Genomic DNA, 25,549 nt, shown 5'->3' with positions numbered 1-25,549 from the left:
ACTGAGTAGAATAACAGACAATTTCCCAAAAATAAAGTAAATTTAACCCCCCTGAGCACTTCAGCTTTGCATTCTATATGATATTTCTTCAACTAACAAGATTTCACTTCTTCCATGATAAAACTTCTGACTTCACCTAAGCCAAGGTGCTCCCAAGAGGATGCTGAGACCCATTTTGTTAGGAATAACCCAAATCCTTTGTTTCTTTTAACAGATCCTTGGAAGATCCATGGAAAGGCAGGTTTTCAGGAAACATCTGAGGAATGTTTTCAGCAGAGCTGGAGAGGAAACAAGGTGTGGAGGCAATCTGCTTGAAGAACCTGGATGGAACCCAACTGTCCATGCAGTTGTGTCCTGCTCTGCTTTGCCCCCTTTCCCTACATCCTCCAGCTCCTGCTCCAGCTGGAATTTCCTGCAGCCTGTCCATGGCACCTTCCCAACCTCATCCTGATGAAGGATCAAAATAAATAAATCCCTGCACATGTGGGCAGAGCATTTCCACCCACGGGAAGAGCTCATAAAATACACGAGCAACACGTCTGCATTTATCTGGCAGCTGTTTAGTGGAACAACAAGACTCTATCCTGAAAAACAATGATCTGATCTTTCCCAGAATTCAGTGAAAGCCAGGGAACATTTACCCAGCAGCAGGTATTGAACAAATTCAGGAATTCTCACTGTTGTCCCAAGAAAATCTATTTGCTGCAGATCTGTTATCTCCTCAGCTGAACTAAACCCCCCTAAGATGGTCACACAAATAATTACCCCAAATTTCTGGTGTGCTCCCATTATTCCATGGAATTCATTACTCAGGGTGCTTCATCAGATGGGTGTGCTCTGAATATTTATTCCTTGCTGGACATGTGCCACTGGGAAGATCTTGGAGCTGGCAAAGGATCAGTTAAGGGACCCTTTTTTCATCTTACCCTAATGATCACATTTTACACTCCCTTCTCCTCAAGTGCCAGCTAACAGGCAGCCAGGATTGCTTAGCAACCCATTAACTGCTTTTAGCCAATTTGGGCTCTGAAGGAACTTCTTTATCCTTGAAATTCCTAAAAAAATTATCACTGTAATTCCTGAAATGATTCTGGACTGGTGCAATAAGCTGCTCCTATTTTATGTAACACCCACCAATCTCTAGCACAAAAATATTCTCAGAAATGCCTGGTAACTTCAGATACTTTTAAAAAAGAGAAATCAAATTAAGTGTTAATAAGATGTACATTTGAACAAAAAATCCAATTACAATATCTTTGGCAGGAATATATATCCCCTAGTTCTCTGCATCCCCTGATTTTAGCATTTTTAGTTCTTAGTTTCTGGCTATAAAATTGTAAAGGAAGGTGAGAGTTACGAGTTCATGGTAATCAAAACATTTGCTCTGGGTGTCTGACTGTTCAAGAGAAAAAGTTTTAAAGTACCAAAACCACTAAACAAAGCAGTGACCTTGATGGAACAGGAGTTTTTTCTGAAGACTGATCATTTCCTCTCCTCCTTACTAACACTCAGCTCTTTGACCACTGGAGTAGGATTCGGGGACATGTAAAAAAAAAATCTTTTTTTTGCTTTTTTGCCACACGCTGGCAGCTGCAAACTCTGAATAACAAGTTTTGGGAAAGAGCACTGGGAAAGAAATAGGTGTTGGATTACACCCAGTTCTGCAATAGGGTTTGCTGCAGACTGGAGCAAACAGATGATACTTTACAGAAAAGCTGAGTGATAGATGTCAGTGTCAAACAAAAACTACTTTAAAAAGCCTGACCTTTATTTTCCCTTCTGGTTTGTAACCACAACGTATCAAAAAGAAGTTTTGTAATGTACCATTGCAAAAAATATTACTTTTTAAGCCTTTATGCTCCAAAACATTCAATATGGGATCAAGTACAACACAAATTTTTGACTGTTACTCTACACCTAATTAATTGTTAATGATTACTTGAAAAGAAACTGTTTCAGTGCAATGATTCTGCTTGCTTGTGTAAAATACTGAATTAATTTTTGCTGGCAAAGGTAAGAGGTTAAGTAATACTGATACCTTGTGAAGGCTGACAGAGGCTGGGCAGAGTTACAGAATAAATCAGGGATTTATTCAAAGGATCTCCTCCATGGATCCACCTTGGGCAGCACCAGAGCCCAGCCAGGGCTGCACCCAAGATGAACCCAAATGGTCCCAAAATGCACGAGCGCTCCCGGGGGCTCTCACTGGGATCAGCTCTGCTCCATTGGCACACTGGAGTTCATTGTCCCATTCCAGCTTTAGCCCATGCAGTCCCATCCTGCTTGTTTTTCTCTCTCCAGCCCACGTTGTTTGTGCTCCTGGGCCTGAGGTTTGGATCATTTGTCCTTGGTGCCCAGCTGGAGCAGGAATTGTTTTGTGTCCCTGCTCTGTGCAGAGAGCTCAGCATCCCCTGATATGAAGCCCAGACCCACACACTAAAGCAGCACAGAATGTGAAAAATAGAAAAGCCAAACCTGAGGTATCAATACCTGGTGCAAGAAATATCCTGGTGATGGCGAAACTCAAACCAGGGTGTGAAGACATGCTCAGGACATACATTTCCACCCTAAAAAGGAGTTTATTTCAGAGAGAAGACTTACTGGGCTGGATGCTGAAGGTGAGTTTGGTGCGAGGAGTGATGGGTGGTGGGGTCAGCTGGGAGCTGGGCGGCGCCGGCGACACGGAGAATCGCCGCTCGCTGGACATCACGTTCAGCACCTGGCTCTTGGGTCTCTGCGGCCTCAGGGGGCTGATCTGGGGGACAGAACCAGGGAGATGGACAAGGAATGCAGAGGAACGAGTGTCAGAAATGGAACTGCCATCGTTTGATGCTCTACAGGGCGAGGGCAGCGCTAACAGCCGATATTGCTCATTCCCAGCTGCAGGGTCTTCCCTTCTCCCAGCCTGGTCTGGCTTGCTGAGCTAATTCCCCAAACACTTGTTTAGTAACACCTGAGGAACTTTAGAATCTCACACCACATTATACAGCACTCAAAAGCTTTATTTTTTCTCATGCAGATCTACTTTCCTGTTAAAATTTACCTTTTTAACCATTTAACCATTTAACCAGGTTTCTGCTTTCCACGTCCTTTCAAGCATATTTTCAGTAGAATGGAAAAGCAAAGCAACCACTTTTTCAGGAGCAGATAATTATAAAAAAGCAACTAAGGAAAACATGTTAATTGGTGAAGGAAACATGCCAGAATCAAGAGAAAAACCAGCTGGAGGAAGGTCCCCAAGTTAACCCACGCTTCATCAAACTCTCTTCTGATGAAGATGTCATCTGTCCAGAAACACCTTCTTGGTGGCTCCTGACTGTGCTTATATTTAATTCACTGAAATATCCTTTTTTTTTTTTTTTTTTTTTTTTTTTTTTTTTTTTTTTTTTCCCTCTGGCTGCTTCATAATCCATTCAAATTTTCCATCAGGAACCCTCAAAAGATATTTGTAATCTGATGGGCAACTCATCCTTCAGTTAAGGCAATTCCTTTTACTGAGTTTAATTCTGAGCTCTACTGATTTCCCCATTCACCACCTCACAGTAACAGGAATCATAGTGAAAAAAATGAAGCTTTTATTTCAAACAGATCCCAGAAAATGGAGCAACAGCCTGAAGTTAAAAGGGGAATTACTCCAAGGTGCTTCAGTGGGACAAAACAGAAAGTGCCAGCAGCAATCCAGGCTTTTTCAAAGGATTTTGTCATTTCCCAGTGTCTGGGTTTTTATGAAGTGTGTTGGGAAGGAGAAATCTGAAATTTTCTTTTCAGAAAACAAATCCTAAAAGGCTTTGCCTCAACGATTGTGCCTGTGAGACCCTTCTACAACAAATGAATGACCAAAAAGTATGGACCTTTTTTTGGAAAGTTCATCAAGACCTCAGGGTGACCTCTAAGAAATTGTTTTGATGCTAAAAATAAAATTCTAGAGATTCCAAAGGTTTCTGCTTTCCACATCCTTTCAAGCATATTTTCAGTAGAATGGAAAAGCAAAGCAACCACTTTTTCAGGGACAGATAATTATAAAAAAGCAACTAAGGAAAACATGTTAATTGGTGAAGGAAACATGCCAGAATCAAGAGAAAAACCAGCTGGAGGCAGGTCCCCAAGTTAACCCACTCTGTAATTACTGAAATAAATGTGAACTTCTCCTGTGACTGACAACTTGGGCCTCCTCTGAAAGCTCCACACAAATCACGAATCTGCTGAGGAATATGAGCTCTTGGGAGCCACCAATCCATAATGAAGCCATTGCTAATTTTTCCTGGTCTAGCCAAGGGCAGATCAATGGTGAGTGATGTTAGACACCACCAAATCAATAATACACAGCCTGTTCTTCTGATTTCCAACAGCAGCCTCCGAGTGCTCTGCTAACTACCTGGCCTCAGAGCTGGGCTTGCTCTCAGCTCCTGGGATCAAAGCACTAACAAGGACAATTTATGTCGAAGAAGTTGATGTGATACTTAAAAGAAGATAATAAATCTCTAAGAAAATATGAAGATACTCCTGATCATCTTCACATACTCAAGTGCTTGATTTATGTTTGTTGTTTTATGTAATTAAGGCCTGGGGTTTGATCAGTCAATAAATTCATGGTGAGTGCAGTGAAATTTGGGGAAGAGGATTTAAACCATTCAGTTAAACAGACCCTGAGTGCTCCTTTTCCATGCAAACCTAAAAGCTCCATGAAATAATTCTGCAGTTTTAGAATTTCCCCATGTTCTTCCATGGTGATTCATTTGATTGGAAAAAAGAAGATCCCATAAAAGACTGGAAACACTCATTTCTTTACACAACATCATTGCTGGGAAGAGCAGCAGGAGCTGTGCAGAGATGGGGATGGCCACTGGCATTTCTCTCACTTCATTTTCTCTGGAAATTCATCTTCTGCTGTAAAATCCCCAAATATTTCAGAAGTCAGAACTAAGAATCTACTAAAAAAATTCACTAAATGACTGAAATGTTTTAATTGAATGAGTGACAGCATAACGAGCTGTAAAATTCTCAGCACAATGAATCCAGTATCTGTAATAAAAATTTAGCAACTAAAAGAATTAATTACTAAATTGTCACTTTAGAAACTTTTTAAAGTTTAATTTCCATTTCTAGACAAATCTGTACTCCCAACTTTTCTTTTAAAATAAATCTTTTTTTTTTTTTTCACCACTTTTCATCCAGCAAACTGTCTTCTTCCAAGTTCTTAATGCAGGAAAAAGCAAAATGTCTTTTTCTTCATACAGCACAGTGGTAGAAGTGCTTTGGGAGTAATTTCAGCTTAAAAAGGGAACTTGCACACTGATGTTGAACACAGGGAAAGCTGAATTCCTACCAAATTTCCCTTCACATCATTAACAGGGGATGCCTCCAGCTCGCAAAAAATTTTAAGACAAATTTTATCTTTAAACTCATCCTTGATATTATCTGTTCAAAATTCCAGACGACAGCAGTGGGAATTGGGCAAGCACTCGTGTAAACTGATCTCAAAAGAGTTTCTTCTGCTTCACCTAGAAATGAACCCCACTCACACCACATGTTCCAAATTGACTCAGTCGTCTTGGAGCTCATCAAGGCCTCTGCAGAGGCTGAAAAGGGAGAGTTTTTCTCTCAACAGCAAACTCCTTTTCATATTATTGATCTGTGGACTTGAAGAAGCTCAAAATAACTGTAAGTAACCAGCTCTGACATTTATATTCCCTCCCTCTCCATAACCAGGGGAATACTGCTCACACCAGTCAGCCACTGAAAGCTCCTGACTGGGAAGAATGGGAGAACTTGAGTCAAACCACGTTGGGCTTTGCTGATTTTTGCTCCTCAGATGCCAAATGGGAATATGCCCTGAGGGGTTTTCTTGCCCTCCTTTCCAGCTAGAATTTGCATTTTTTCTGTCATAAACAAGCTTTTCCAATGTCCAAGACCTCTGAGAGCTGACAGTGACCTCGCAGTGACACCAGCCGGCTTCCCGGCATCCTTGGATGCCTCCCAACTGCTCCAACTGACTCAGCTGCCCTGAAATACAATTTCCTTCTTCTGTGACTTTGCTGGTCCATTTGGGATCTGGGAGATGCCAGTGGAAGTCCTGCCATGGTGATCCCAGTCCTCAATCAGTCAAAACACAACTGCTGCAAGGTGCAAAGCAAAGTGCACGGCAGCAAAATCACGAGACGTGGAAATCTGTGCAGAAGGAATCTCCATTTAACCAAACCAAGGCTCATGCAAAATTTACTGAAGTCAACAGAAAAACTCATTGGTTTCAGAGGTGAAAAGCCTGAGACTCCCAGATGGGATTTTATTGGAGTTTCTGACTGGGCACATCACATAGCAAAACTCTGATTTTTTAGGATGTCCCAAGACATGTGTGAGAGATTAACTCATCTCTGAGTGGAAAAGGAAAGCAGCATCCAGAAAACAGAAGTGTGGCTGAACATGTAAATAATATCTTCCTATAAATACCAAACAGAAAGAATTAAAGGATCCAGTTATCACAGGTGAGAGAGAAATGGTTTCAAATTCCAATGTCAATGACACAGCACCAATGTGACTCTGCTGAGTGCAAAGCTGGCTCCATGAGTACTTGTGCAGATCTTGAAAAGAACATTCCATTTCTTTCTGGAGGCAATTTTAAACTCTTGGCCTCCAAACAGGTGTCCAGGCAGAGATTTGGAGGTCACAGTCAGTTCACACTCTCCCTGCTCCAGCTTTAGACATCCCAGCCTTCAATTTCCCAGCTCCAACTTCTCGGGTTACCTAAGCCTTGAGGACAGTTCCAGTGAATTAAGTCTAAGCCAAGAAGAGAGGGTTTAAGGGAGATATGCCCCGGTTTTAATATCCTTACACACAGGGACCGCTCAGGATTTTCTGCTCCAAACAGCCCTTCAAGGACACGCAACCGCCGACGGAATGACCTTGGAATGTCCCACCAAACATTGTCCTGCAGCTGAAATATGGGAAATCCATCCCAATCTACTGTTCCAAAGGCTGCTGGGATGGCAGCATTTATTTAGGCTATGCTATGCCACCTGCTCCTTTATCAAACAGTCACACAGAGCTTTGGGTGAAGATTTTCAGAGGATCTTTTCCCCACTGTAAATCAAATCTGTATTTTTGATTCATTAGCATGTATATTAACACTGTGGTATATCTCCTCAGAGTTACTTCTGGTCTACAGAGGAACTAAACAGTAAAAATCAACATTTTGATTTCAAAAGAGAGAGAGAACACGGCTCAGAATTAGATAAAGCTTTCCTTGCTAATAAAGTTACCGTTTCTGAAAGGATCACTGCTTCAGCCTGCTGCAGAGAAATATCAGTAGATTTAAATTCTTTATCAAATATCTCTTGATGCTTGCTGTTCCTCTTCTCCTTCTTCTTTTCCTTTTTATCTTTATCTAGGTCATCCTTGTCCAATTTATCTTGCGACCTAGAATGCATCTTTTTTGGCAGGAGGGGCTCCAGCACGAACCTAAGGAAAAATGTTGTTGCTCAGATCAATAAAACACTGTTTTCAAAACACCTAATTTTTATTTACGTATTTCCCAAAGTCTCACTCGAGTTAATGAGGCTTTGCTAATCCAGGAAAACTCATTAGAGGGAGAAGGAGGGGGCAGAAGGTCACAACAATCATAATTTTCTTATAATAAAAATTACTGCAGGACTGCTGGAGTAGCAGAGCTGCAGATTTCCCTGCTCTGCAGTAAATGTATTGGTTTCTGGCTGCACAAACTCCTGAATTTCACAAAAAAATGGGTTTCTCATTCAGCACTGCCACTCACCATGCTGTGGCACCTGGAAACTCCAGTCCCACCCCATGGCACGGACAGAGACGCCTTCCACTATCCCAGGGTGCTCCAACCTCGGACACTTCCAAGGATGGAGCACCCTTGCTAGACAAAGTATTTTATGATTTATTTTATATTATAAATGAAAAACACCACTAAGATCACACCTAGACAAAATCACACTGGCAGATTTTAAGACTGTCTCAAACCACTACATTACAAAACCAAAACCAAACCAAAACTTCCCAAAGAAGGACATTTTTAGCCCTGAAAAAAGCATTTCCATGGAGTGCATGCAGGTACAGGCCACAGTCTTTGCTGTGAAATTCCAGAGTATTCACATTTCAGACAATTTGCACTGACATTATCCTAATCCCCACCATTAGCAGCAATACTCAGCAGCAATAACCCAAATTATTGCTATTTTTTGTTGCTGTTTCCACTCTACATCAGCTTATTTGATGGGAAGATGTTCAAAGCAGCACCTGCAACAGCAGCCCCTGAGCCATTTCCCAAATCCTGAGTCCCATGGGTTGGGAACAAACCCACGAGTTTATTCATCCCATTTTACAGAAAGGGAAAAGGGACGGCAACAATTTACCCAGGGCTACAAAGAACTTCAGTGACAGAGCCCAGAGCAGAGCCCAGCTCTCCCAGCACCAGGACTTTTTTAGGGACCTGTATTGTGTATTTTGGACTGGGTGGTGCCAGCACCTCCGAGGCCAACTGCAAATTCACACGAAGAATTTCCGTCCTTCTGACAATGATTAATTGCTTCCCTTCCAAGCACTATTAGGACTATTCATTATTTGGATTATTAATGTATCTGTGCTAAAATGGGTCAGCACTCTGTGCTCCAACTGGAAGCACTTTGGGACTGCCAAGAGCTGAGAAATCCCACTGGACCCCAGGATTCTCCTGCTTCCAACCGCTGAGTGCAAGTGACACATTTGGATTTCTAAGTCCCATCTTAAGCAGGGAATAAACCTAAGGCCCTTTTTTAAAATTCAGTTTTATTTATATATAGAGTTGGGAGCTGTAAAACATGTCCTGTGTCAAAGTCTGCTTTCAGTCTTTGCTGTTTAAAAGAGCAGGAGCTGGAAATGGCATTAAATAGAAACTGGGTGATTTGGATAAGACACTCCTTTAGCTTCACATTTAATTGTTTTTTAGCTTCATCTCTATTCTCAAATTTAATTTATGAAGAGACATGGAAAGACAAGAGGAGAACTGACCAAAAACCCCACCAACTACAGCAGGAACAGGAGGAAACTTCTGCCAGGCCAGCAGTGCCAAACCACCCACATGACTTTACAGCCACCTGAATTTTTGAGGTCTTTCATGGTATTATTTATATCTGATGATTTTTCTTCTCCTCCTCCTGATCAAACAAATGAGAGGTATTTTCAGGTCTTCTCAGTGACAAGAGTTACTCATGGTATTTTCCTGTCTTGCCCTGGGCTCAGAGCAGGAGCTGAGCTGCACCGTGATCTTCGTGGGATTTTTGTGAAGATACACCCTGAGAAGACTCATATCCTGAAAAACTGCTACGTGACACCTACCACAACACAGCTGTGAGGTGAACCTGAAGGAAATAACACCCAATGACAAAGTAAAATGCATTTAAAGATTTGGAAGGGAAAACCAGAAAGAGGCAAGGAAAGAATCTATATTTTTTCTTCTGAGATAAAACAAAGTTGCTCACTTACTTGGGATGTTGTCCTGCCCAAGCTCCAGCAAGACAACTTTGTTCAGAATTAGTCAAAACTCGGGATCTCTGCTGTCCCACATTTACACCAATGTGTGAAAAAGCATTCCAGAGGACAGGGGAACGAGAGCTGAGCTGTGCCCTGTGCACAGCTCCTCCCAATGACTAAATGAACTCTTTGTAATCAAGGCAAGCATCCTGTTGGTGCTTAGGTGCTGGATTTAATTTTACTTGATGCCTTTAGTCTCTAGCCGGGTAATAACTCCCCTCTGAAGGTGCACAAGAGTTTCCAACATCCCTGTAAATCAGCAGCCCTTCAGAAGGCTTTAAAAAACTGCTGCCTTGGTCAAATATTGCATTTCTGGATTACAGGGGTGCCTGAGGGGAGGAAGAGAGAGAAGGGACATCTGAGGCTGCATGGAAAGCCCAGACAGCAAACAGATTATTTTGTTCTTTGAGGGATGTGACTGTGAGACAGGGCTTATCAACAGAATTCCCAGTTCTCATGTGAAATATCTTGATAAGTCTTGAAGTACAATCTTGCCATAAGCAGCTTTTCCTCTGGCAGCTGAAGTGAGCAGCAGTGATTGAGCAGCCAGGTAATCCTGCCCTGAGCTCCTGGGACAGGGCTGGCTGCACACACGGCCTGCAGAGCATCCCTCCTGCACTCACACACCTGTGACACTCTAAAAAGGGGGGACTGATCTCCTCTTTGGGGTTTTTTGGTGTTGTTTGAATGCTTAGAGGGTAAAAAAAGAGCATTGTATTTATCTAGGTTAGAGAACAAGAGGCCTTGACAGAAATGTCTCTGTAGGTTGGGTTTTTTAGCCAATATCGGGCTGTCACTTAAAAAAATCATGGAATAGTTTGGGATGGGAGGGACCTGAAAACTCATCCTGTTCCAGGGGCAGGGACACCTTCCACTGTCCCAGGCTGCTCCAAGCCCCATGTCCAGCCTGGTCTAGGACACTTCCAGGGATCCAGGGGCAGCCACAGCTGCTCTGGGAATTCCATCCCAGCCCCTCCTCACCCTCCCAGAGAACAATTCCCAATTCCCAATCTCCCATCCATCCCTGCCCTCTGGCAGTGGGAGCCATTCCCTGGGTCCTGTCCCTCCATCCCTTGTCCCCAGTCCCTCTCCTGTGCAAGAGGTTTTACAGCGACTTCTGTGAGCCAGAGAGAAGTTTGATCAGAGGATCCACGTTTACCCCTGGAAGAATTTTCTACCAAGGTCATTGACAGAGAAACCAAGAAAGAGAGAAGGATAAATAAGAGAAATCTGCAACTGCCTATTCCAATGAGCACTTTGTTTGTCTTTCCTGACCAGTGAGTTGTGTAAACTTATGAGTTTTGTAAGAATGTATAAAAAGCATCCATGCTATAATAAAACCAGTTTGAAGCCTTCTGAAAATGGAGTGTGCTGCTTTGGATTGTCTCCATCTCAACTACGACATTCTCCAGCTCTCCTGGAGCCCCTTTAGGCACTGGAAGAGGCTCTGAGCTCTCCCTGGACTTTCCCTTCCCCAGGTGAGCACCCCCAGCCCTCTCAGCTGTGGGAACGCCGCCCACCCTCAAAGCCCAGGGAGCTTTAGGGAGCATCCCAGGCTGAGGATCCCCCACTCACCCGTCGGAGCCGGGCCGGGAGGGAGTGCTGTCCGAGGAGAGGGAGGACACGGAGGCCACGGACAGCGGCCGCGACGACGAGGGCATGGTGAAGGAGCGCACCATGGAGCGCGGCCGGCTGCCCCGCCGCTCCTCCAGGCCCGACAGCTGCAGCCAAGAAAGGCCAGATGTTACTGCTTCATCCCCAAAAAACCCCATATCCACGCGCCCAAGGGAGCGGGGGAAGGTTCTGTGGATTTTCTTCCAGGCAGAGTTTGGTAACAACCAACAGCTCACGTTACAAACAAAGCAATAGGTTCTAAAGGAAATCCACTCAAAGGACTGGAAAAAAATATTTAGGTCCTCACTGGCAGGTGTAGAATTTTAAGCATATTCCAAGAATTCCTTTGTTCCAATGGTATTTCCATAGTTTTTTACATCTTGCCTTTAAAAGATAATCTTTTTACATATAATTTTTTAATCCATCTCTGCCATCGTTGTGACCGCCCTGTCAATATATTTCAATGAAATGGACTTCATAAAAACCCCAAAAACCCAAAGTAAAAACCCACAAAGACAAACTTTATGTTGAAAATATCAGGAGTGCCAATTTACAGAGTGACACCAGGTTAAGAAGAAAATAGATGAAAGTTTTGGTTTTGTTTCATACAATTTCAGAGTTCTGAATATTTCTCCAAGCTTTGTTAATCATTAATAACTGATATATGCATAAAATAATTGAACTCTTGCAGTCAACAAATAAGAATCTCATGCTGTTTAATTACAGGTATATTTTCCACCCTGTCAACTACTGGTAAATTGGCCTTGTACAAGGAAGACAGAAGAGATAAAACTCCATCAATCTTGAAAATTCTTACTAGTGGGTAGAGTGAAATTAGAGAGATAACACCACTTTCCAGTCATCTCCTTGATGATGTAAATGGATATTACTGAAGTGACTGACATGCAGGTATCACTAATGTTAATTACTTCTGTTCTCCCTGGGAATAAATTACTGTTTGAACTTTTTCCTGAATATATAAATTCATAAGATGGGATTTGAAGGACCACAAACAGAACATCAATTAAAGGATACCACAAAGGCTGGAATGTTCCCTGTAAGATCTCAGTGTCCCCATTAAAAATAGATGTCATTGCTATGGACAGAATCCTAGAATTATTTAGGGTGGAAAAGTCTTCTGAGATGGAGTCCAAGCTGTGCCCAGTTCTCCACTGCCCCAGCCCAGAGCACAAGTGACACATCCACTCATTCCTTGGACATCCACAGGGATGGGGACTCCAAACCTCCCTGGGCAGCCCCTTCCAGTCCTTGACAACCCTTTCCATGGGGAAATTCCTGCTGGTGTCCACCCTGCCCCTCCCCAGCCCAGCCTGAGGCCGTTCCCTCTCCTCCTGTCCCTGTTCCCTGGAGCACAGCCCGACCCCCCGGCTGTCCCCTCCTGGCAGGAGCTGTGCACAGCCACAAGGTCCCCCCTGAGCCTCCTTTGCTCCAAGCAAAATATGATCTCATAATAGCACCCAATCCATGTATTTTTGGCTGAATTATCAATTCTATCCTGAATTTAAAAGCTGTTTGCCTTGTTTGTTCTGACCTACACACTCAACACTGAAAAGCAGAGCAAATCTCCACTGGAAACACCATGAAATTCTTGGCTTTCCCTTAAGGATGAAGCAGCAACTGAAATTAAGTCACTGGAATGAAAAAGTATGAATTTCAGTCCTTCTGAACCTATGAAGTAGGAGCTGTGGCTTTCTTGCCTGCCTACATTCACTGTAGGTATAACATTACCATAGAGCAACACAGCCCTCCCTTCCCTAAAGGAATTCCACCTAGGGAAAGATGACATTCATCTCTGGAAGAATCCTACTAAGTGCCCATTTTTAAACTCATTTTTGTAACCCAAATCCTTCAGAATTGAAGGATTATCTTGATTTTCAAGGAACAGTCTTCGGGCAGTTTAGAAATTGCTCCCATGCTTGGAAATGAAAGCACCGAGGCTCCCTCAACATCTCTCATCTGCTCTGTATTCCTTAATTTGATGATGACTGGGAACAACCAGGAACTCTACATCTACATTGCTCTTTAAAATCAAGGGAATCATCACACAGGAACAGAAAGTTGCTGTAATTCAAGGGAATTCCTGATACTGGGGAAAGGAGAAACTGGGAGGGAACTTACGATGGCACGGACTCCGTACTGCTTTTCCACCTTGTCCTTCAGCTGCCTGAAACACGCCTCCATCCTCTCGTGGAATGGCCTCAGGGCCTCTGTCACCTTTTCCCCGTGGATCCGGATGCCTTCGGCCAGGAATGGGATCTGGAAAGCAGAATTTGGCTGCTCCACGCTGCCCAGCCCCTCCTGAGCCAAGGGACGGGGCAACGCTCCCACAGCAGGGAAAGAGGTCGTGCAGTAATAATAATATTTGTAATAAAAGCAAAAGTAATAGTAATTATAACACCAATAATAATCATAACAATAATAACAACAACAATAATAAAGAGCAATGACAATAATATTAAAAATAACAAGAATTATTATTATTATAGTCACGGTGACCATCATCATTCCTTGCATATGATGCACGAAAGGATCTAAACCCCTGTTCTCCAGGATCTCCCTTTTTTTCTGTTACGCAAAGTCCTTTACATGTAATTCAGCCCTAATTCTGCCCAGAAATCCTATACTGGATTTATCCCACAGCACAAACCCTCCTGTGATATCCCATTCTCAAGCCCCCACAGATTCTGTACTTCAAAACAACAAACTGATGAATGATGAGTCTCACACCAGGTTATTAATATCAAATCCTTTCCCAGTTCCATGAGGATAAAATCCTGAAGAAGAAAATAGTTTATGTTTTCTTTAACAAATGCTCTTTCTAAAGCTGCAAATGAGCTCCATCCTTGGACAGATATATACTGCAGAGCAATATTGGTTAATAAAACATACAGTTTTAGATACGATATAGTTCTCCTTAGAAAAAATATTTTATTTTCTCTGGGAAGAAAACAGAAGAGGGAAAAAATTAAATTAATTCTCTTTTGTAACTGAAAATAATAATTTATCTTCAAGGCTTCTGTCACAAAATATCCATGCCAGCACTGGATTATATAATTAGTTCCTAGTGTGGAGGTGTAGCTGACCTTTGGAAATGTTTTAAGAGAGACATTTTCATTCCCACAGCTACCCAGACACACCATTAGAGTTTTCTACCTCCAGCTCAGGAAAAATATTTCCTCTTGCAGGTCTGTTTCAGCCCACACAGTGCTCTGATTCTAATTCAGATATTCTCTGCAGCAATCAGGCTTAGAGGCTTCTTCTTAATAATTCATAATTAAATCATAATACTGATTAAAAACAGATTTTTCTAATAAGACTGAGCAGCAATCAGAAGGAGCAGCTTTATTAGTAAGGAGAATAATAAATACACAGATGAATTACAGATGAACAAACTTGAGAAAACTTATCAAGATGATTCCCTGAGATTTGGCACTATTTAAATGGACAGAGGTGCTTCTCCTAGAAGACTACAAAGAGAAGAATAATGACTTTTTTTTAATGTAGTGGCTTCTTTTTATAAGCATATGGATTTGCACTTGACAAAAATTAAGCATGAAACCAGAAAGTTTTCCCTGCTCTCAGTAAGTAATTTCTAAATTAACATAATTACCAGTGACCCTCCTGTTTTGGAGGGATAAGTGGTCATTTCGCTCATTTATTTTAAAGAACTGTTGACATTGGAAATGGATTATTAAAAAAACCCCCAAAACCTGGAATTACCAAGGTGAAGCATATGAGACCATGTTATGGGTAGAAAATTCACTGAAGAACCTGTCCTGGGGGTCAGCCACCTCCAGGTTGGAAAATCAAGAACAGGAAGTAAATTACATTATTTGTAGGAAAAAAAGTGTGGGGGGACAGAGAAGGAGAAGAACAAGGAGAACAAGAAGAAGAAGAAGAACAACAAGAACATGAACAACAAGAACAACATGAAGAAGAAGAAGGAGAAGGAGAAGAAGAAGAAGAAGAAGAAGAAGAAGAAGAAGAAGAAGAAGAAGGAGAAGAAGAAGGAGAAGAAGAAGGAGAAGAAGAAGGAGAAGAAGAAGGAGAAGAAGAAGGAGAAGAAGGAGGAGGAGGAGAAGGAGAAGAAGGAGGAGAAGGAGGAGAAGGAGGAGAAGGAGGAGAAGGAGGAGAAGGAGGAGAAGGAGGAGAAGGAAGAGAAGGAGAAGAAGGAGAAGAAGGAGAAGAAGGAGAAGAAGGAGAAGGAGGAGAAGGAGGAGAAGGAGGAGAAGGAGAGGTTTGTTAATCTTTTACAGAAGTTGAAATTCATGAATGTCTCACGGCTTTGCCACAGAAGAACGTGCGGCTGCTGAGTCAGGATATTTGGCCTCCTTGTCCAAGACCACTCAATCCTTAAACATTTATCAAGTGCAGGAAGAACTTTCCAGCTGTGTTACCATTTCTGTTTCACCTTCTTCTACCAACTTCCCTCTGTCTCCTTTCCAGACACAGGGAAACGTGCTGATGACTGACATGGAATTTTACACCTGTCAGACGCAGAATTTTGCCACATTCAGGATATTCCTAATTAATCTGGCCTTGGAGAAAGGGCATTTTCTTATTTAATAACTCGGTTCTTGGCTGATTTTAAAACTTTATGAAGTTTCACTGCAACTTGAAATTATTCCCTGATTTGTTCCCCCTTGTTGTTTTTGTTTTTTTTTTTTTTTTTAAATCTCAATCTGCTTGGCTGAAAAGACTGAAAAAAAGACATTGATTTGAATTATTAAACTAATCTTTGAAAACAATCTTTCAGAGCAAGGGGATCATAAAATATGAACATAAAACCTGAGTTTGGAATGCAGCAGTTCTTGCATCTCTGTAGAAGGAGCACAAGGTTTTGATTTGCTGTGGTATTTTTCTGTTTTGCTGTGCTGTAAATACTTCAGCTAAATTCAGAGTGACTAATGTCATCAATCATTCATTTCTCTGCCTTAATTTCAATCAATCATTTCATTATCTTCATGTTAAAATGAAAGATCAGCTTGAAATGGTGCAGTTGCATGGGAACACTTTTTGCCTAAGTTAGAAAAGCACCAAGAAGGACAAAAATGGACATTGCTTTGCTAATGGAATTTATCTGAATTAGTAAGAGACAGAAACAAAATGTACACTTGAAGTTCACAGGAATTATATGAGTTATGAATTATGAATTCCACAGCACAATGGAGAAAGAGGTAAGAAGATGAAAAAAATTGAATTTAACTGGTCAGCTGGTAATACAATTGTCAGGCTCCTATTTCATATACCCAGATGGATTTATACAGGAGGGAGAAAATTCCATGCGATTACAGAACTCCAAGCCCCACATTATTGAAAAATTAAATCTCCTTTTTGCTTTCCATCATTGTCAGCCCAGGATGAATTCAGCCCCTTCAAAGGCTTCCCCAGTATTTGGGAGCTGACTCCCACCTGGCTGAAAACTGAAGTAATTTGAGAGGAATTTTAAATTTTAGGTTCCCCTAAATGTGTATGAAACATCCAAGGCAATTTAAAAGCACTGAAAGGGCTTTTGGTGACTCTAATTTTCAGATATAAAAATAAATTTTGATCCCTTTTCTCTATTTTCCTGGTTCCTGTTCTTTTGAAAGTACAAAACTGATAGGAAATCACGTGTTTAAAAGCCTTGAATAATTGCAATACAATGTGATCAGCTACCATACTTATTTTAAAATTTTAATATTATTTTAATACACAACTGTCACCAAAGTGAGCCTTTGCTGAGGGAAAGTGTGTTTGGAATTCATTTGAAGTAGCACTCTCAGAGGCAAAGACACAGAGCTGACACCAAGTCAGTCTGCTGGGACCAAATTATTTTCCTCTATAAAACTTCAAGCTTATAAAATCTAATCTCTTCTAAAAGCTCACAAGAAAATAAATTTAAAAATGCTTTTTCTTTCAGACCAAAAGAGTTTTTTACTTACTCAGAGATTTATGTCCTTCAGAGGATATTTTATTTTTGAATTCTGTAGCTTTGGTTCTACTACCTCTAAGATTGAAATCTATGGAAATGTAAATTATTCCCTTTATAATAAAGACAGAATTGAATATGAAAAGACAATGATTCACTTTCTTTTTCTGTGGGAAAAATAAAACACTTCCAATCAACCTGGTATTTTTTTAGTTACCATAAATTTATAAAATTATATAGAGACCATAGAAAAATGTCCAGTATGTGACTATGAAACAAAACTGGAATTGTCTTCTGTTTGCCCTGAAAAATATTTTCTCATCTGATACAGATGGGAGATTGTCACTTAATGGTGTTTATTAAAAAAAAAAAAAAGAAACAAGCAAAAATAAACTATCTTGATTGTATTTGTTCTCTGCAAATTTATCAAAATGAGCAATTATGTCAGATTTGAAAAGATGAACTTAAACTCAAGCTCCGAGACAGATTTAAATGGCAAAGAAATGTATCCAAGGTGAGGAGAACATCTGAATTTCCTCCAATGTGACACCAAGCTGTCTTTCCACAGCAGCTGCCTCTGGAAAACCTGACTTCAAGTTTTTTACCTGCCAAGCAATCAGATCCTTCAGCTTCTCAATCTTGTCATGATCCTCTGGATGCTCATGCATGTATTTTTCAGTAAAAAATGCCTAATTGAGAGAGAGAGAGAAATGAGCCATTATTTCAGAAAATGAAGCATCCACTACAGAGGAATGAGCTACAATGAAGATAAATTGATCAACTTAAAAATCCTGTGAAGTAACAGCTACAAACACAAAGTGAGACTTATGGAATCAAAGAATCCCAGGGATTTGGGTTGGAAAGGACCTTAAATCCCATCCATCCCCCCCCTGCCATGGCAGGGACACCTCCCACTGTCCCAGGTGCTCCCAGCCCCAGTGTCCAACCTGGCCTTGGGATCCAGGGGCAGCCCCAGCTGCTCTGGGCACCCTGTGCCAGGGCTGCCCACCCTGCCAGGGAACAATTCCCAATTCCCAATCTCCCATCCATCCCTGCCCTCTGGCAGTGGGAGCCATTCCCTGGGTCCTGTCCCTCCATCCTTGTCCCCAGTCCCTCTGCAGCTCTCCTGGAGCCCCTTCAGGCCCTGCAAGGCCACACTGAGCTCACCCCAAAGCTTCTCCTCTCCAGATGAACAATCCCAGCTCTCCCAGCCCTTCCTCCCAGCAGAGCTGCTCCATCCCTGCTCTGGCCTCTCTCCACGTCCTCCCTGTGCTGGGCTCAGCTGAGGCCCAGCAGGGCAGGGAATCCTGGTGGAATTCAGGGAATTCTGGCGTTACCTTCTCGTAGTTGGCGAAGCCCCCCATGACAGCGGGATCCACGATGCCGTTGAGCAGCATGGACAGGGGGTTGATGGGCAGGTTGGGGTCATTCAGATGCTGCTGCACCATATTATTGATCTTGTCATTGGTCAGCTGCATGGTTTCTATGGCATTTTCCAGTGGGCTGATCTCCACCTAAAACCCAAACAAAAGAAGGTTTCAAACCAAGGGCAGAGTTTTTAACCTGCTCAGAAAAACCCCACGGGCAGAAACGTTCCAGGCCTTTCAGAACTGAGGTTATTGGGAGATTTTTTACCAATAATTACCAGAAACTTGATTTCTGGTATTGTGATGCCTGGTGATTTCAGGCACTGAGGTATTTGGTATCTCTGTGCTGCAGTAACTGATACGATGATGGCTATCAGTGGAGGAAGTTAACTGCATTTTGCTGCTGCAGGAGGGATTACATCCCAGCACAGCATCCAGAAAGGCTCTGGCAGCAATCACGTGAGGTTTTTTGGAGGATTATGGAGAACATCAGAGATTAAAGGTTGGTGAGTCTTAGCAGCACAAAGAAGATCCAGCTTAACGTAGCAGTAAGAAAGAAATGATAACTTTAACGTGGATTTTCTGATGGAAAATGTAATCCTAAGCCGCTCAAAAAATCAAGAAGATATTTTTGCAGTGATTATTTTGGTGTGTTTCCAAGGACATCGAGTTGAATATGTTGATGACATGTGACATCTAAACTATCTGCTGTGCTTTTTCTCAAGAGCTCACATTTTCTTCATCTGACCATCGAGAACTGAAGGGAGAAATTTTCTTTCTACCTGGACTTCAATGAAGGGTCTCCTCAGATGCCTTCATGGGGTGAATTATCTCTTATGCTGGCTAAAACTTGCTTTATTTTAATTGACTGATCTCTAGCTACTTTTTACACACAGCTAACATGTCTCTCAAAAAGTTCATGTTGAAAACAACAGTATTAAAATATTTTAAATATTAGAGAATGGGCTGAAAATCAGTAACTTGCAGGACCCAGAGTGTAGAGAGTCCTCACTGGAAGCCACAGCCTGCTTGTATTAAAAAAATGATGTGGTAGGGAGAGGAAAGGAAGGTTAATTGAGGCCTGTGAGGAAAATGCAAGTGTATATTTGATTACAGCCTCATTTACATAAATGCTACATAAACAAAGCAGCACTTCTACCTGGCTATCAGTTGCTTACCCTGTTTCTGAGAACCACTTATAATCAAATCTCTTTAGTTGTTACTCTTACACCTGCCAGCTGATTACATCAAGGATGTTTTAATTAGCATTTTGAGCAGCCTGCCTGCGGAATGATTCTGGAAGGCAGGGAAGGAGCCTGGTGTCTCTGCTGGGCACAGGGAGCAGGCCAGGCTCGGACAGAGCCCAACGTGCCACGGGGGAATCTGGACTGGGGAGTGAAGCCACATCCAGCATCTGCTTGGGCAAGAACTGCTGGGAACATCACAGGCTAAATTTAGGATTTTGTCACTTGTATTAATGGCCTTATAACTATGCAATAATGTGTTGATGAACCATTGCTTTTAAAGCTCTTGAGCATCTCCAGAAATTAGCACTCATTGAGCTGACAGCTTTTTGACTTTTCTGTAGCAGCAATCATGGCTTTCTTTCTCATTCTCCTTTCTTTTACTATTCTTGTAGCACTCCCTCTAATTTTTTAAAAGCAGATGGAGAATTGCAGTTGCCATCTCACTACTACAAAGTGGGCTTTGGAACCTGGTGAAAGCTATTTATGATAGGCATAAATTCTGAGCCTTGTTCCCAGTGCCACTCTGGGCACTCCTCACTCCATCCAGGGAAAACAGGGATTACATTCTCCTGAGACATTTGCACCAGTACAAAATTCCAAGATGAAAACAAAACACAGATTAGCATTTGTGCTTTTTAAACTCAAGTGTGATTCAAAATCTGATTTCTAATTCCCTGGCTGGTCTCTCTCCCCTAGAACTTCTTGTGTCCAGCTAAAGCAAATCAGATACAAAATAAGGAATGCTGGCCCCAAATTCCTTGCAGATAATGAACAGATTGCAATGGCTTAGGTAAAAGTACTCAGAAGGAATTTGAAAAGCCAGTAGATTTAAAGCAACTCTGCATGTTCCTATGGGTTATGTAACGTAATACACTGCATTTATGAAATTACTCCGTTCTCTCAGCACTGATTTGATGTAATCTCACCTCTCCCTTCATCAATATTCCAGCTCCATCAATAAAATATGAGACATGCAGAGCTGCTGGAGTATCCTGGTGCTTAGCAAGGGATCAATAATATCTGTATCCATAATCACAATTTAGCATTACAGGGATGTAAACCCTGTGATCCTCCTTGCAGCATTTTAGCTGACAGAGATCTTGAGGAAAGTCAATACCCATTTTGTAGGAACTGTGCCAGAGGAGGTCAGAAGTTATCTGTAGCAGTCTTCCCACACGTTATTAAGTTCCATTCTGCTATCATTTCTCAGCTCTGCAACTCATACAATCCTTGCTCCCAAAAGGCTGAGGGGCTTTGTGCCCATTTGGATGCCAGGCAGAGCAGGAGGGGTGTACACCAAGTGCCTGTCAGGCTCTGCTCTCTGCTCATCAGGACTGGCACCAGATCTGCCAGCCTTTACAAACAGCACTTCTTGCCATCATGAAGATAAATACAATCTTCTCCATCAGGGTTATATTGAAACTACGAAATTCATTAAAAATTCAATGTGTTTTATTCAGCTGGCTGTTACTGTCACACATCACATTCATATTCTGTTACTATAGATACCATAGTAATTTTCTGCATTACTTCTGTTCATCCAAATACAACTGTCCAACATAACCTCAATGGAGCAATGAAAAAGGTTTTAATTAATCATATGCAAATTGTTCTTTTCCTTTAAAAATAATCCTCACAAGAGAGATTTCAAAAACGCAGTAACAATGTTTTTATTGCTACTTAAAAATTACAGCTGCATAAGAATAATTTAATCTTAAAGGCGTTTAATGGATATGTCTTATCTAAACAGTCTAAATGGTTGAACAGAGAAATGAGTAATTTGGAGTTTCTCTGTGAGGTTGCTGAGGGTATATTTAGCTAAATATGGAGAAGAAACAAAAACAACCTTTAACCACGAGTGGTAAAAAATGCAGACATACAATGCCTTTGATTATTGGGATATTTTGCATTATTGACAATCAAAATATCCAGATCCTCTTTGATAAAGTTCAGGCTAGATCCTCTGGGATGGAGCAGGGTTTCCCTCCACCACCTCAGGTCTCTCTTCATTCTAGGCACCTGCTGAGAGACACAAATGCTTTCTAAGAGGGCTGAAGGCCTTGTGGGGCTGGCTGCATTCCCTTCCCTTGGGAATGGAAAAGCATTGCCTGAGTCACCCTCAGTCAACAATCAGCACCCTCAGCAGGTTCCCTCAGGATGTGCCAGGTACAGTCCCATGGATTCCTTGTTCACAGATCTAAGCACAGTCACTGAGACACACAGATGCTCCATGGCTGTATAAAAACCCCATTTTTTTACACAATCTCAATACAGCCAAGCTGATCTTACCATGAAAACTGATTTGACTTCAAACCACCTGAGGATCCCTGGTAATTTATAGGCTGTCACGTAGATGGTTCTCTCAATCCACATGTTCTGCAAAGGGAACACAAGTGTCACGTTATCAATGGACAGCTGGGACCCCGAGCAAAGCCCTAAAACTTCAGCAGCAGGACAAGGACCAAGGTATGGCAGATGATCAGAGCCAGGGGGGGATTCCAAACGGAAGACGGAGCAGCACTGATTTAAATCTGGTATGGGACTTAGCAGGGAACAACTGCTCCCTTTCTGAAGGAGAAGACCATGGAAAGATCCCCTGGTTTCACTGGATGTTCACACAATGGTTTGGGTTGGAAAGGACCTTAAACCCCATCCAGTTCCAGGAGCAGGGACACCTTCCACTGTCCCAGGCTGCTCCAAGCCCCATCCAGCCTGGCCTTGGGCACTTTCAGGGATCCAGGGGCAGCCACAGCTGCTTTGGGCACCCTATGCCAGGGCCTCCTCACAGCACTCATTTTATTGACCATTAGATGAAACAAATGGTTTAGTAAAAAAAAAAAAAAAAGAAAAAAAAAAGGCAAAACAAAAGCAAAAGGTATTAGTGACAAAAGATTTTGAGATGCCTGACTGGAATCTTCACAGCAAGACAAGTTTCAGGTGTAACAATTTAAAATCCTTTCTCAGAAGAGCTGTTTTTACAAAATAAATACAGGTTTGCCCTTTCTTTTAACTATTGGTATAAACGAGAGCATGATAAATTGGCTTAATTAACTTTCTATGAAAAATAATCCCTTTAAACCTAGAATTTATTTCTCAACAAGCAAAAGATAATGAATGGCTCAGATGCTCAAAATAGAAGGGGATAAACAAGCAAACCAAAAGTGCTTCATTTTCTTCATAATTTCTTACTGCAAATTCGTTGTCGGGGTTTTTCTCTCCTTTTCGAACAGGGCGCGAATACTCAAAGCGTTGGACTTCATTCACCCTGTAGAAACTGAAAAGAGGGAAAAGAATCATGGAATCACAGAATGGATTGGGCTGGAAGTGACCTCAAATATCATGCAGTTCCAAGACCCAAATGCACAATGAAAATCAAATGCTGTCTGTTTAGAAATTGATACTAAATTCTAATATTAGAGGAAGTTCATCAACAAATATGGGATCACTATTTTCCAGTGGGTTGGAATGTGTGCCAATATTGAAAATCGCCATTAAATGCCCTCACAATATCCACGCCCCTTGGCTGTGCACATATTCCTGTTAAAACAATAATGTGTCATAAAGGGGACTGAGAAAACAACAAAACTCAACCCAAACTCACCTCACAATTTGCTCTGACACCGGCCTGTGAAATTTCGAGGGTAAATCCAGTTTGGGCTTTACAGTGAAGCACTGAATATCTGAATTTCAGCAGTTAAGAAGTGAAAAGGGAATTCAGTCACACAGAGCAAACAGCTCAACAGGAACATGCACACAAAAAAGGACAAAAACCGGTGCATTACACCTGTCAGGCCAGAAGAGCAACAGGTTGGCCGTAAATCCTTGACCTGAGCTGCTGGATGCACTGGTTGGACTGGGTGTACAGCCCAAGGATACACTGGCCAGAGGAGGTTTTGATGTCATCTCCGGGGGGTGACGTTGTCTTCATCTTCTCGGCGTTGGGGAACTGCGTCAGCAGCCGCGCCTCGAAGTCCTCGCGGCGCTCGTACTCCTTGCCCCGGTAAATGAACACTTTGTTCTGCAAACAGATGATGCCTCAGGTTTAGCTTTTCTATTTTGCAGGTTCTGTGCTGCTTTAGTGTGTGGGCCTGGGCTTCATATCAGGGGATGCTGAGCTCTCTGCACAGAGCAGGGAGACAAAACAATTCCTTCTCCAGCTGGGCACCAAGGGCAAATGATCCAAATCTCAGCCCAGGAGCACAAACAACGTGGGCTGGAGAGAGAAAAACAAGCAGGATGGGACTGCATGGGCTAAAGCTGGAATGGGACAATGAACTCCAGTGTGCCAATGGAGCAGAGCTGATCCCAGTGAGAGCCCCCGGGAGCGCTCGTGCATTTTGGGACCATTTGGGTTCATCTTGGGTGCAGCCCTGGCTGGGCTCTGGTGCTGCCCAAGGTGGATCCATGGAGGAGATCCTTTGAATAAATCCCTGCTTTATTCTGTGACTCTGCCCAGCCTCTGCTCCAGGGCAGCCTTGACAAGGCATCACAGAGGCACCCACAGCTGGCACCAGCACCCTCAGAGCTAAAACCAGGGCTCCCAGTACAGAACTGGGGCCTCAGAAGGGCTGACACCAACGCTGCTAGCACTTCTCAGTACACCAGGAATTTCACACTCCTCACACTGTGTCGTAATCAATACTTTATCAATATCTTTTTTCTCACCTTCAATTCCATCCTGGGATCACTAAGCCCACATTTACCTTTAGGTATTTTTTTAAGCCACCCTGAAATCACCTCAAAACACGGTTTCATGGATCTGTAACATTGGTGGCCATTGAAAATACATTAAGAGAAATTATTACCAAATCCAAGATGTCTCCTCCACCTTCCACAGCTAATGATGGAACGGATGTCAATAAATAATTGGGCTTTTTATAGATAAACATTCATTCAAAGGCACTCAGGTGAGCAAACAAGAGCAGCAGAGAAACCAATGGAGATTTAAGGAGGAATATCCAAAAATACTGACTCTCATAAAAAGACTCACATTAATGGATTAGATTTTTGCCATTATAAACTTTAAACTTTTTATAACTTTAAGTTTATTGTATTTGTAAGCATTTGTTTCTTCTTTGCCAATAAAGAAAATGAAGAGATATTTTATACAGTCCCTTTATATACTGCGCTCATTAAATTCTAAAGGAAAATGTAAAAGACAACTTGCATATTTTTAACTGATCAAACATATTACAGCAAGTTTGGATAAAATTTGCATCTGAATATGCTTAACCTCATTACTCATCTCAAAATGAGTACTTGGCAAAAAAATTATACAGCACTTATTAAAAAAAGGGTGTTTTGACTGGGGGTAGAACCTGGAGTTGTTCACATTTGCCCAGTTGGGTTTAATTCTGCAATGGTGCCTTTTGGAAAGCTCAGCAGGGGAAAGAAAGGTAATAACAGATGGCTCTGTATAACTGCAATTTCTGTATACACATTTGTAATTCACAGGCAATGCTGGAATAGAGGGAAAAGTGAGGATTTTCTCCATCAGCAGGGCACTCAACAGCCTGGTTTTCACAGGGCAAACTGGGAAGGAATTCGTTCCTGTGAGGATGGTGAGGCCCTGGCACAGGATGGCCAGGGAAATTAACAGAATAATAATGGGTTATTTCTGTGTCACCAACTGCCAAGTGCCAGAGAGCCATAACAGAGATGCAATTCAGACATGTTATAGCCCCACTTTTTTTTAGCCACTAATTCAACCCATAAAAATCCTAATATTAGTGAAAAAACCCTTAAAATGTCACTAAAGCTATGAATCTGCCATCAACCAAATGACACACGTCTTAAATTGGCACATGACACAGACAAATCAATGATAAAAATTGCTATTAAAGGTGTCACACACACCTTTG

The 25,549-nt window shown here is 42.0% G+C and overlaps 1 protein-coding gene across 2 annotated transcripts in view; it reads right to left on the bottom strand.

Moving 5' to 3' along the window:
- The window catches only part of DOCK1 (dedicator of cytokinesis 1), a 273,275-nt gene that overhangs the window by 13,696 nt on the left and 234,030 nt on the right, over nucleotides 1-25,549 (bottom strand). For both annotated transcript variants that reach the window (XM_068198299.1, XM_068198300.1), the window contains exons 41-50: nucleotides 23,565-23,706; nucleotides 23,290-23,368; nucleotides 22,878-22,962; nucleotides 21,978-22,064; nucleotides 18,412-18,588; nucleotides 17,680-17,763; nucleotides 13,282-13,419; nucleotides 11,104-11,249; nucleotides 7,257-7,455; nucleotides 2,602-2,755 (exon numbers count right to left, since the gene is read on the bottom strand). In XM_068198299.1, coding sequence (XP_068054400.1) covers nucleotides 2,602-2,755; nucleotides 7,257-7,455; nucleotides 11,104-11,249; nucleotides 13,282-13,419; nucleotides 17,680-17,763; nucleotides 18,412-18,588; nucleotides 21,978-22,064; nucleotides 22,878-22,962; nucleotides 23,290-23,368; nucleotides 23,565-23,706 — 1,291 coding nt within the window. The remainder of the gene's footprint in view (nucleotides 1-2,601; nucleotides 2,756-7,256; nucleotides 7,456-11,103; nucleotides 11,250-13,281; nucleotides 13,420-17,679; nucleotides 17,764-18,411; nucleotides 18,589-21,977; nucleotides 22,065-22,877; nucleotides 22,963-23,289; nucleotides 23,369-23,564; nucleotides 23,707-25,549) is intronic.

This window comes from Anomalospiza imberbis, chromosome 8, assembly GCF_031753505.1.
Source record: "Anomalospiza imberbis isolate Cuckoo-Finch-1a 21T00152 chromosome 8, ASM3175350v1, whole genome shotgun sequence".
Classification (NCBI taxonomy): Eukaryota; Metazoa; Chordata; class Aves; order Passeriformes; family Viduidae; genus Anomalospiza; species Anomalospiza imberbis.
The sequence above is the reverse complement of the archived record's forward strand: the minus strand, read 5'-3'. Positions and strand labels throughout refer to the sequence as shown.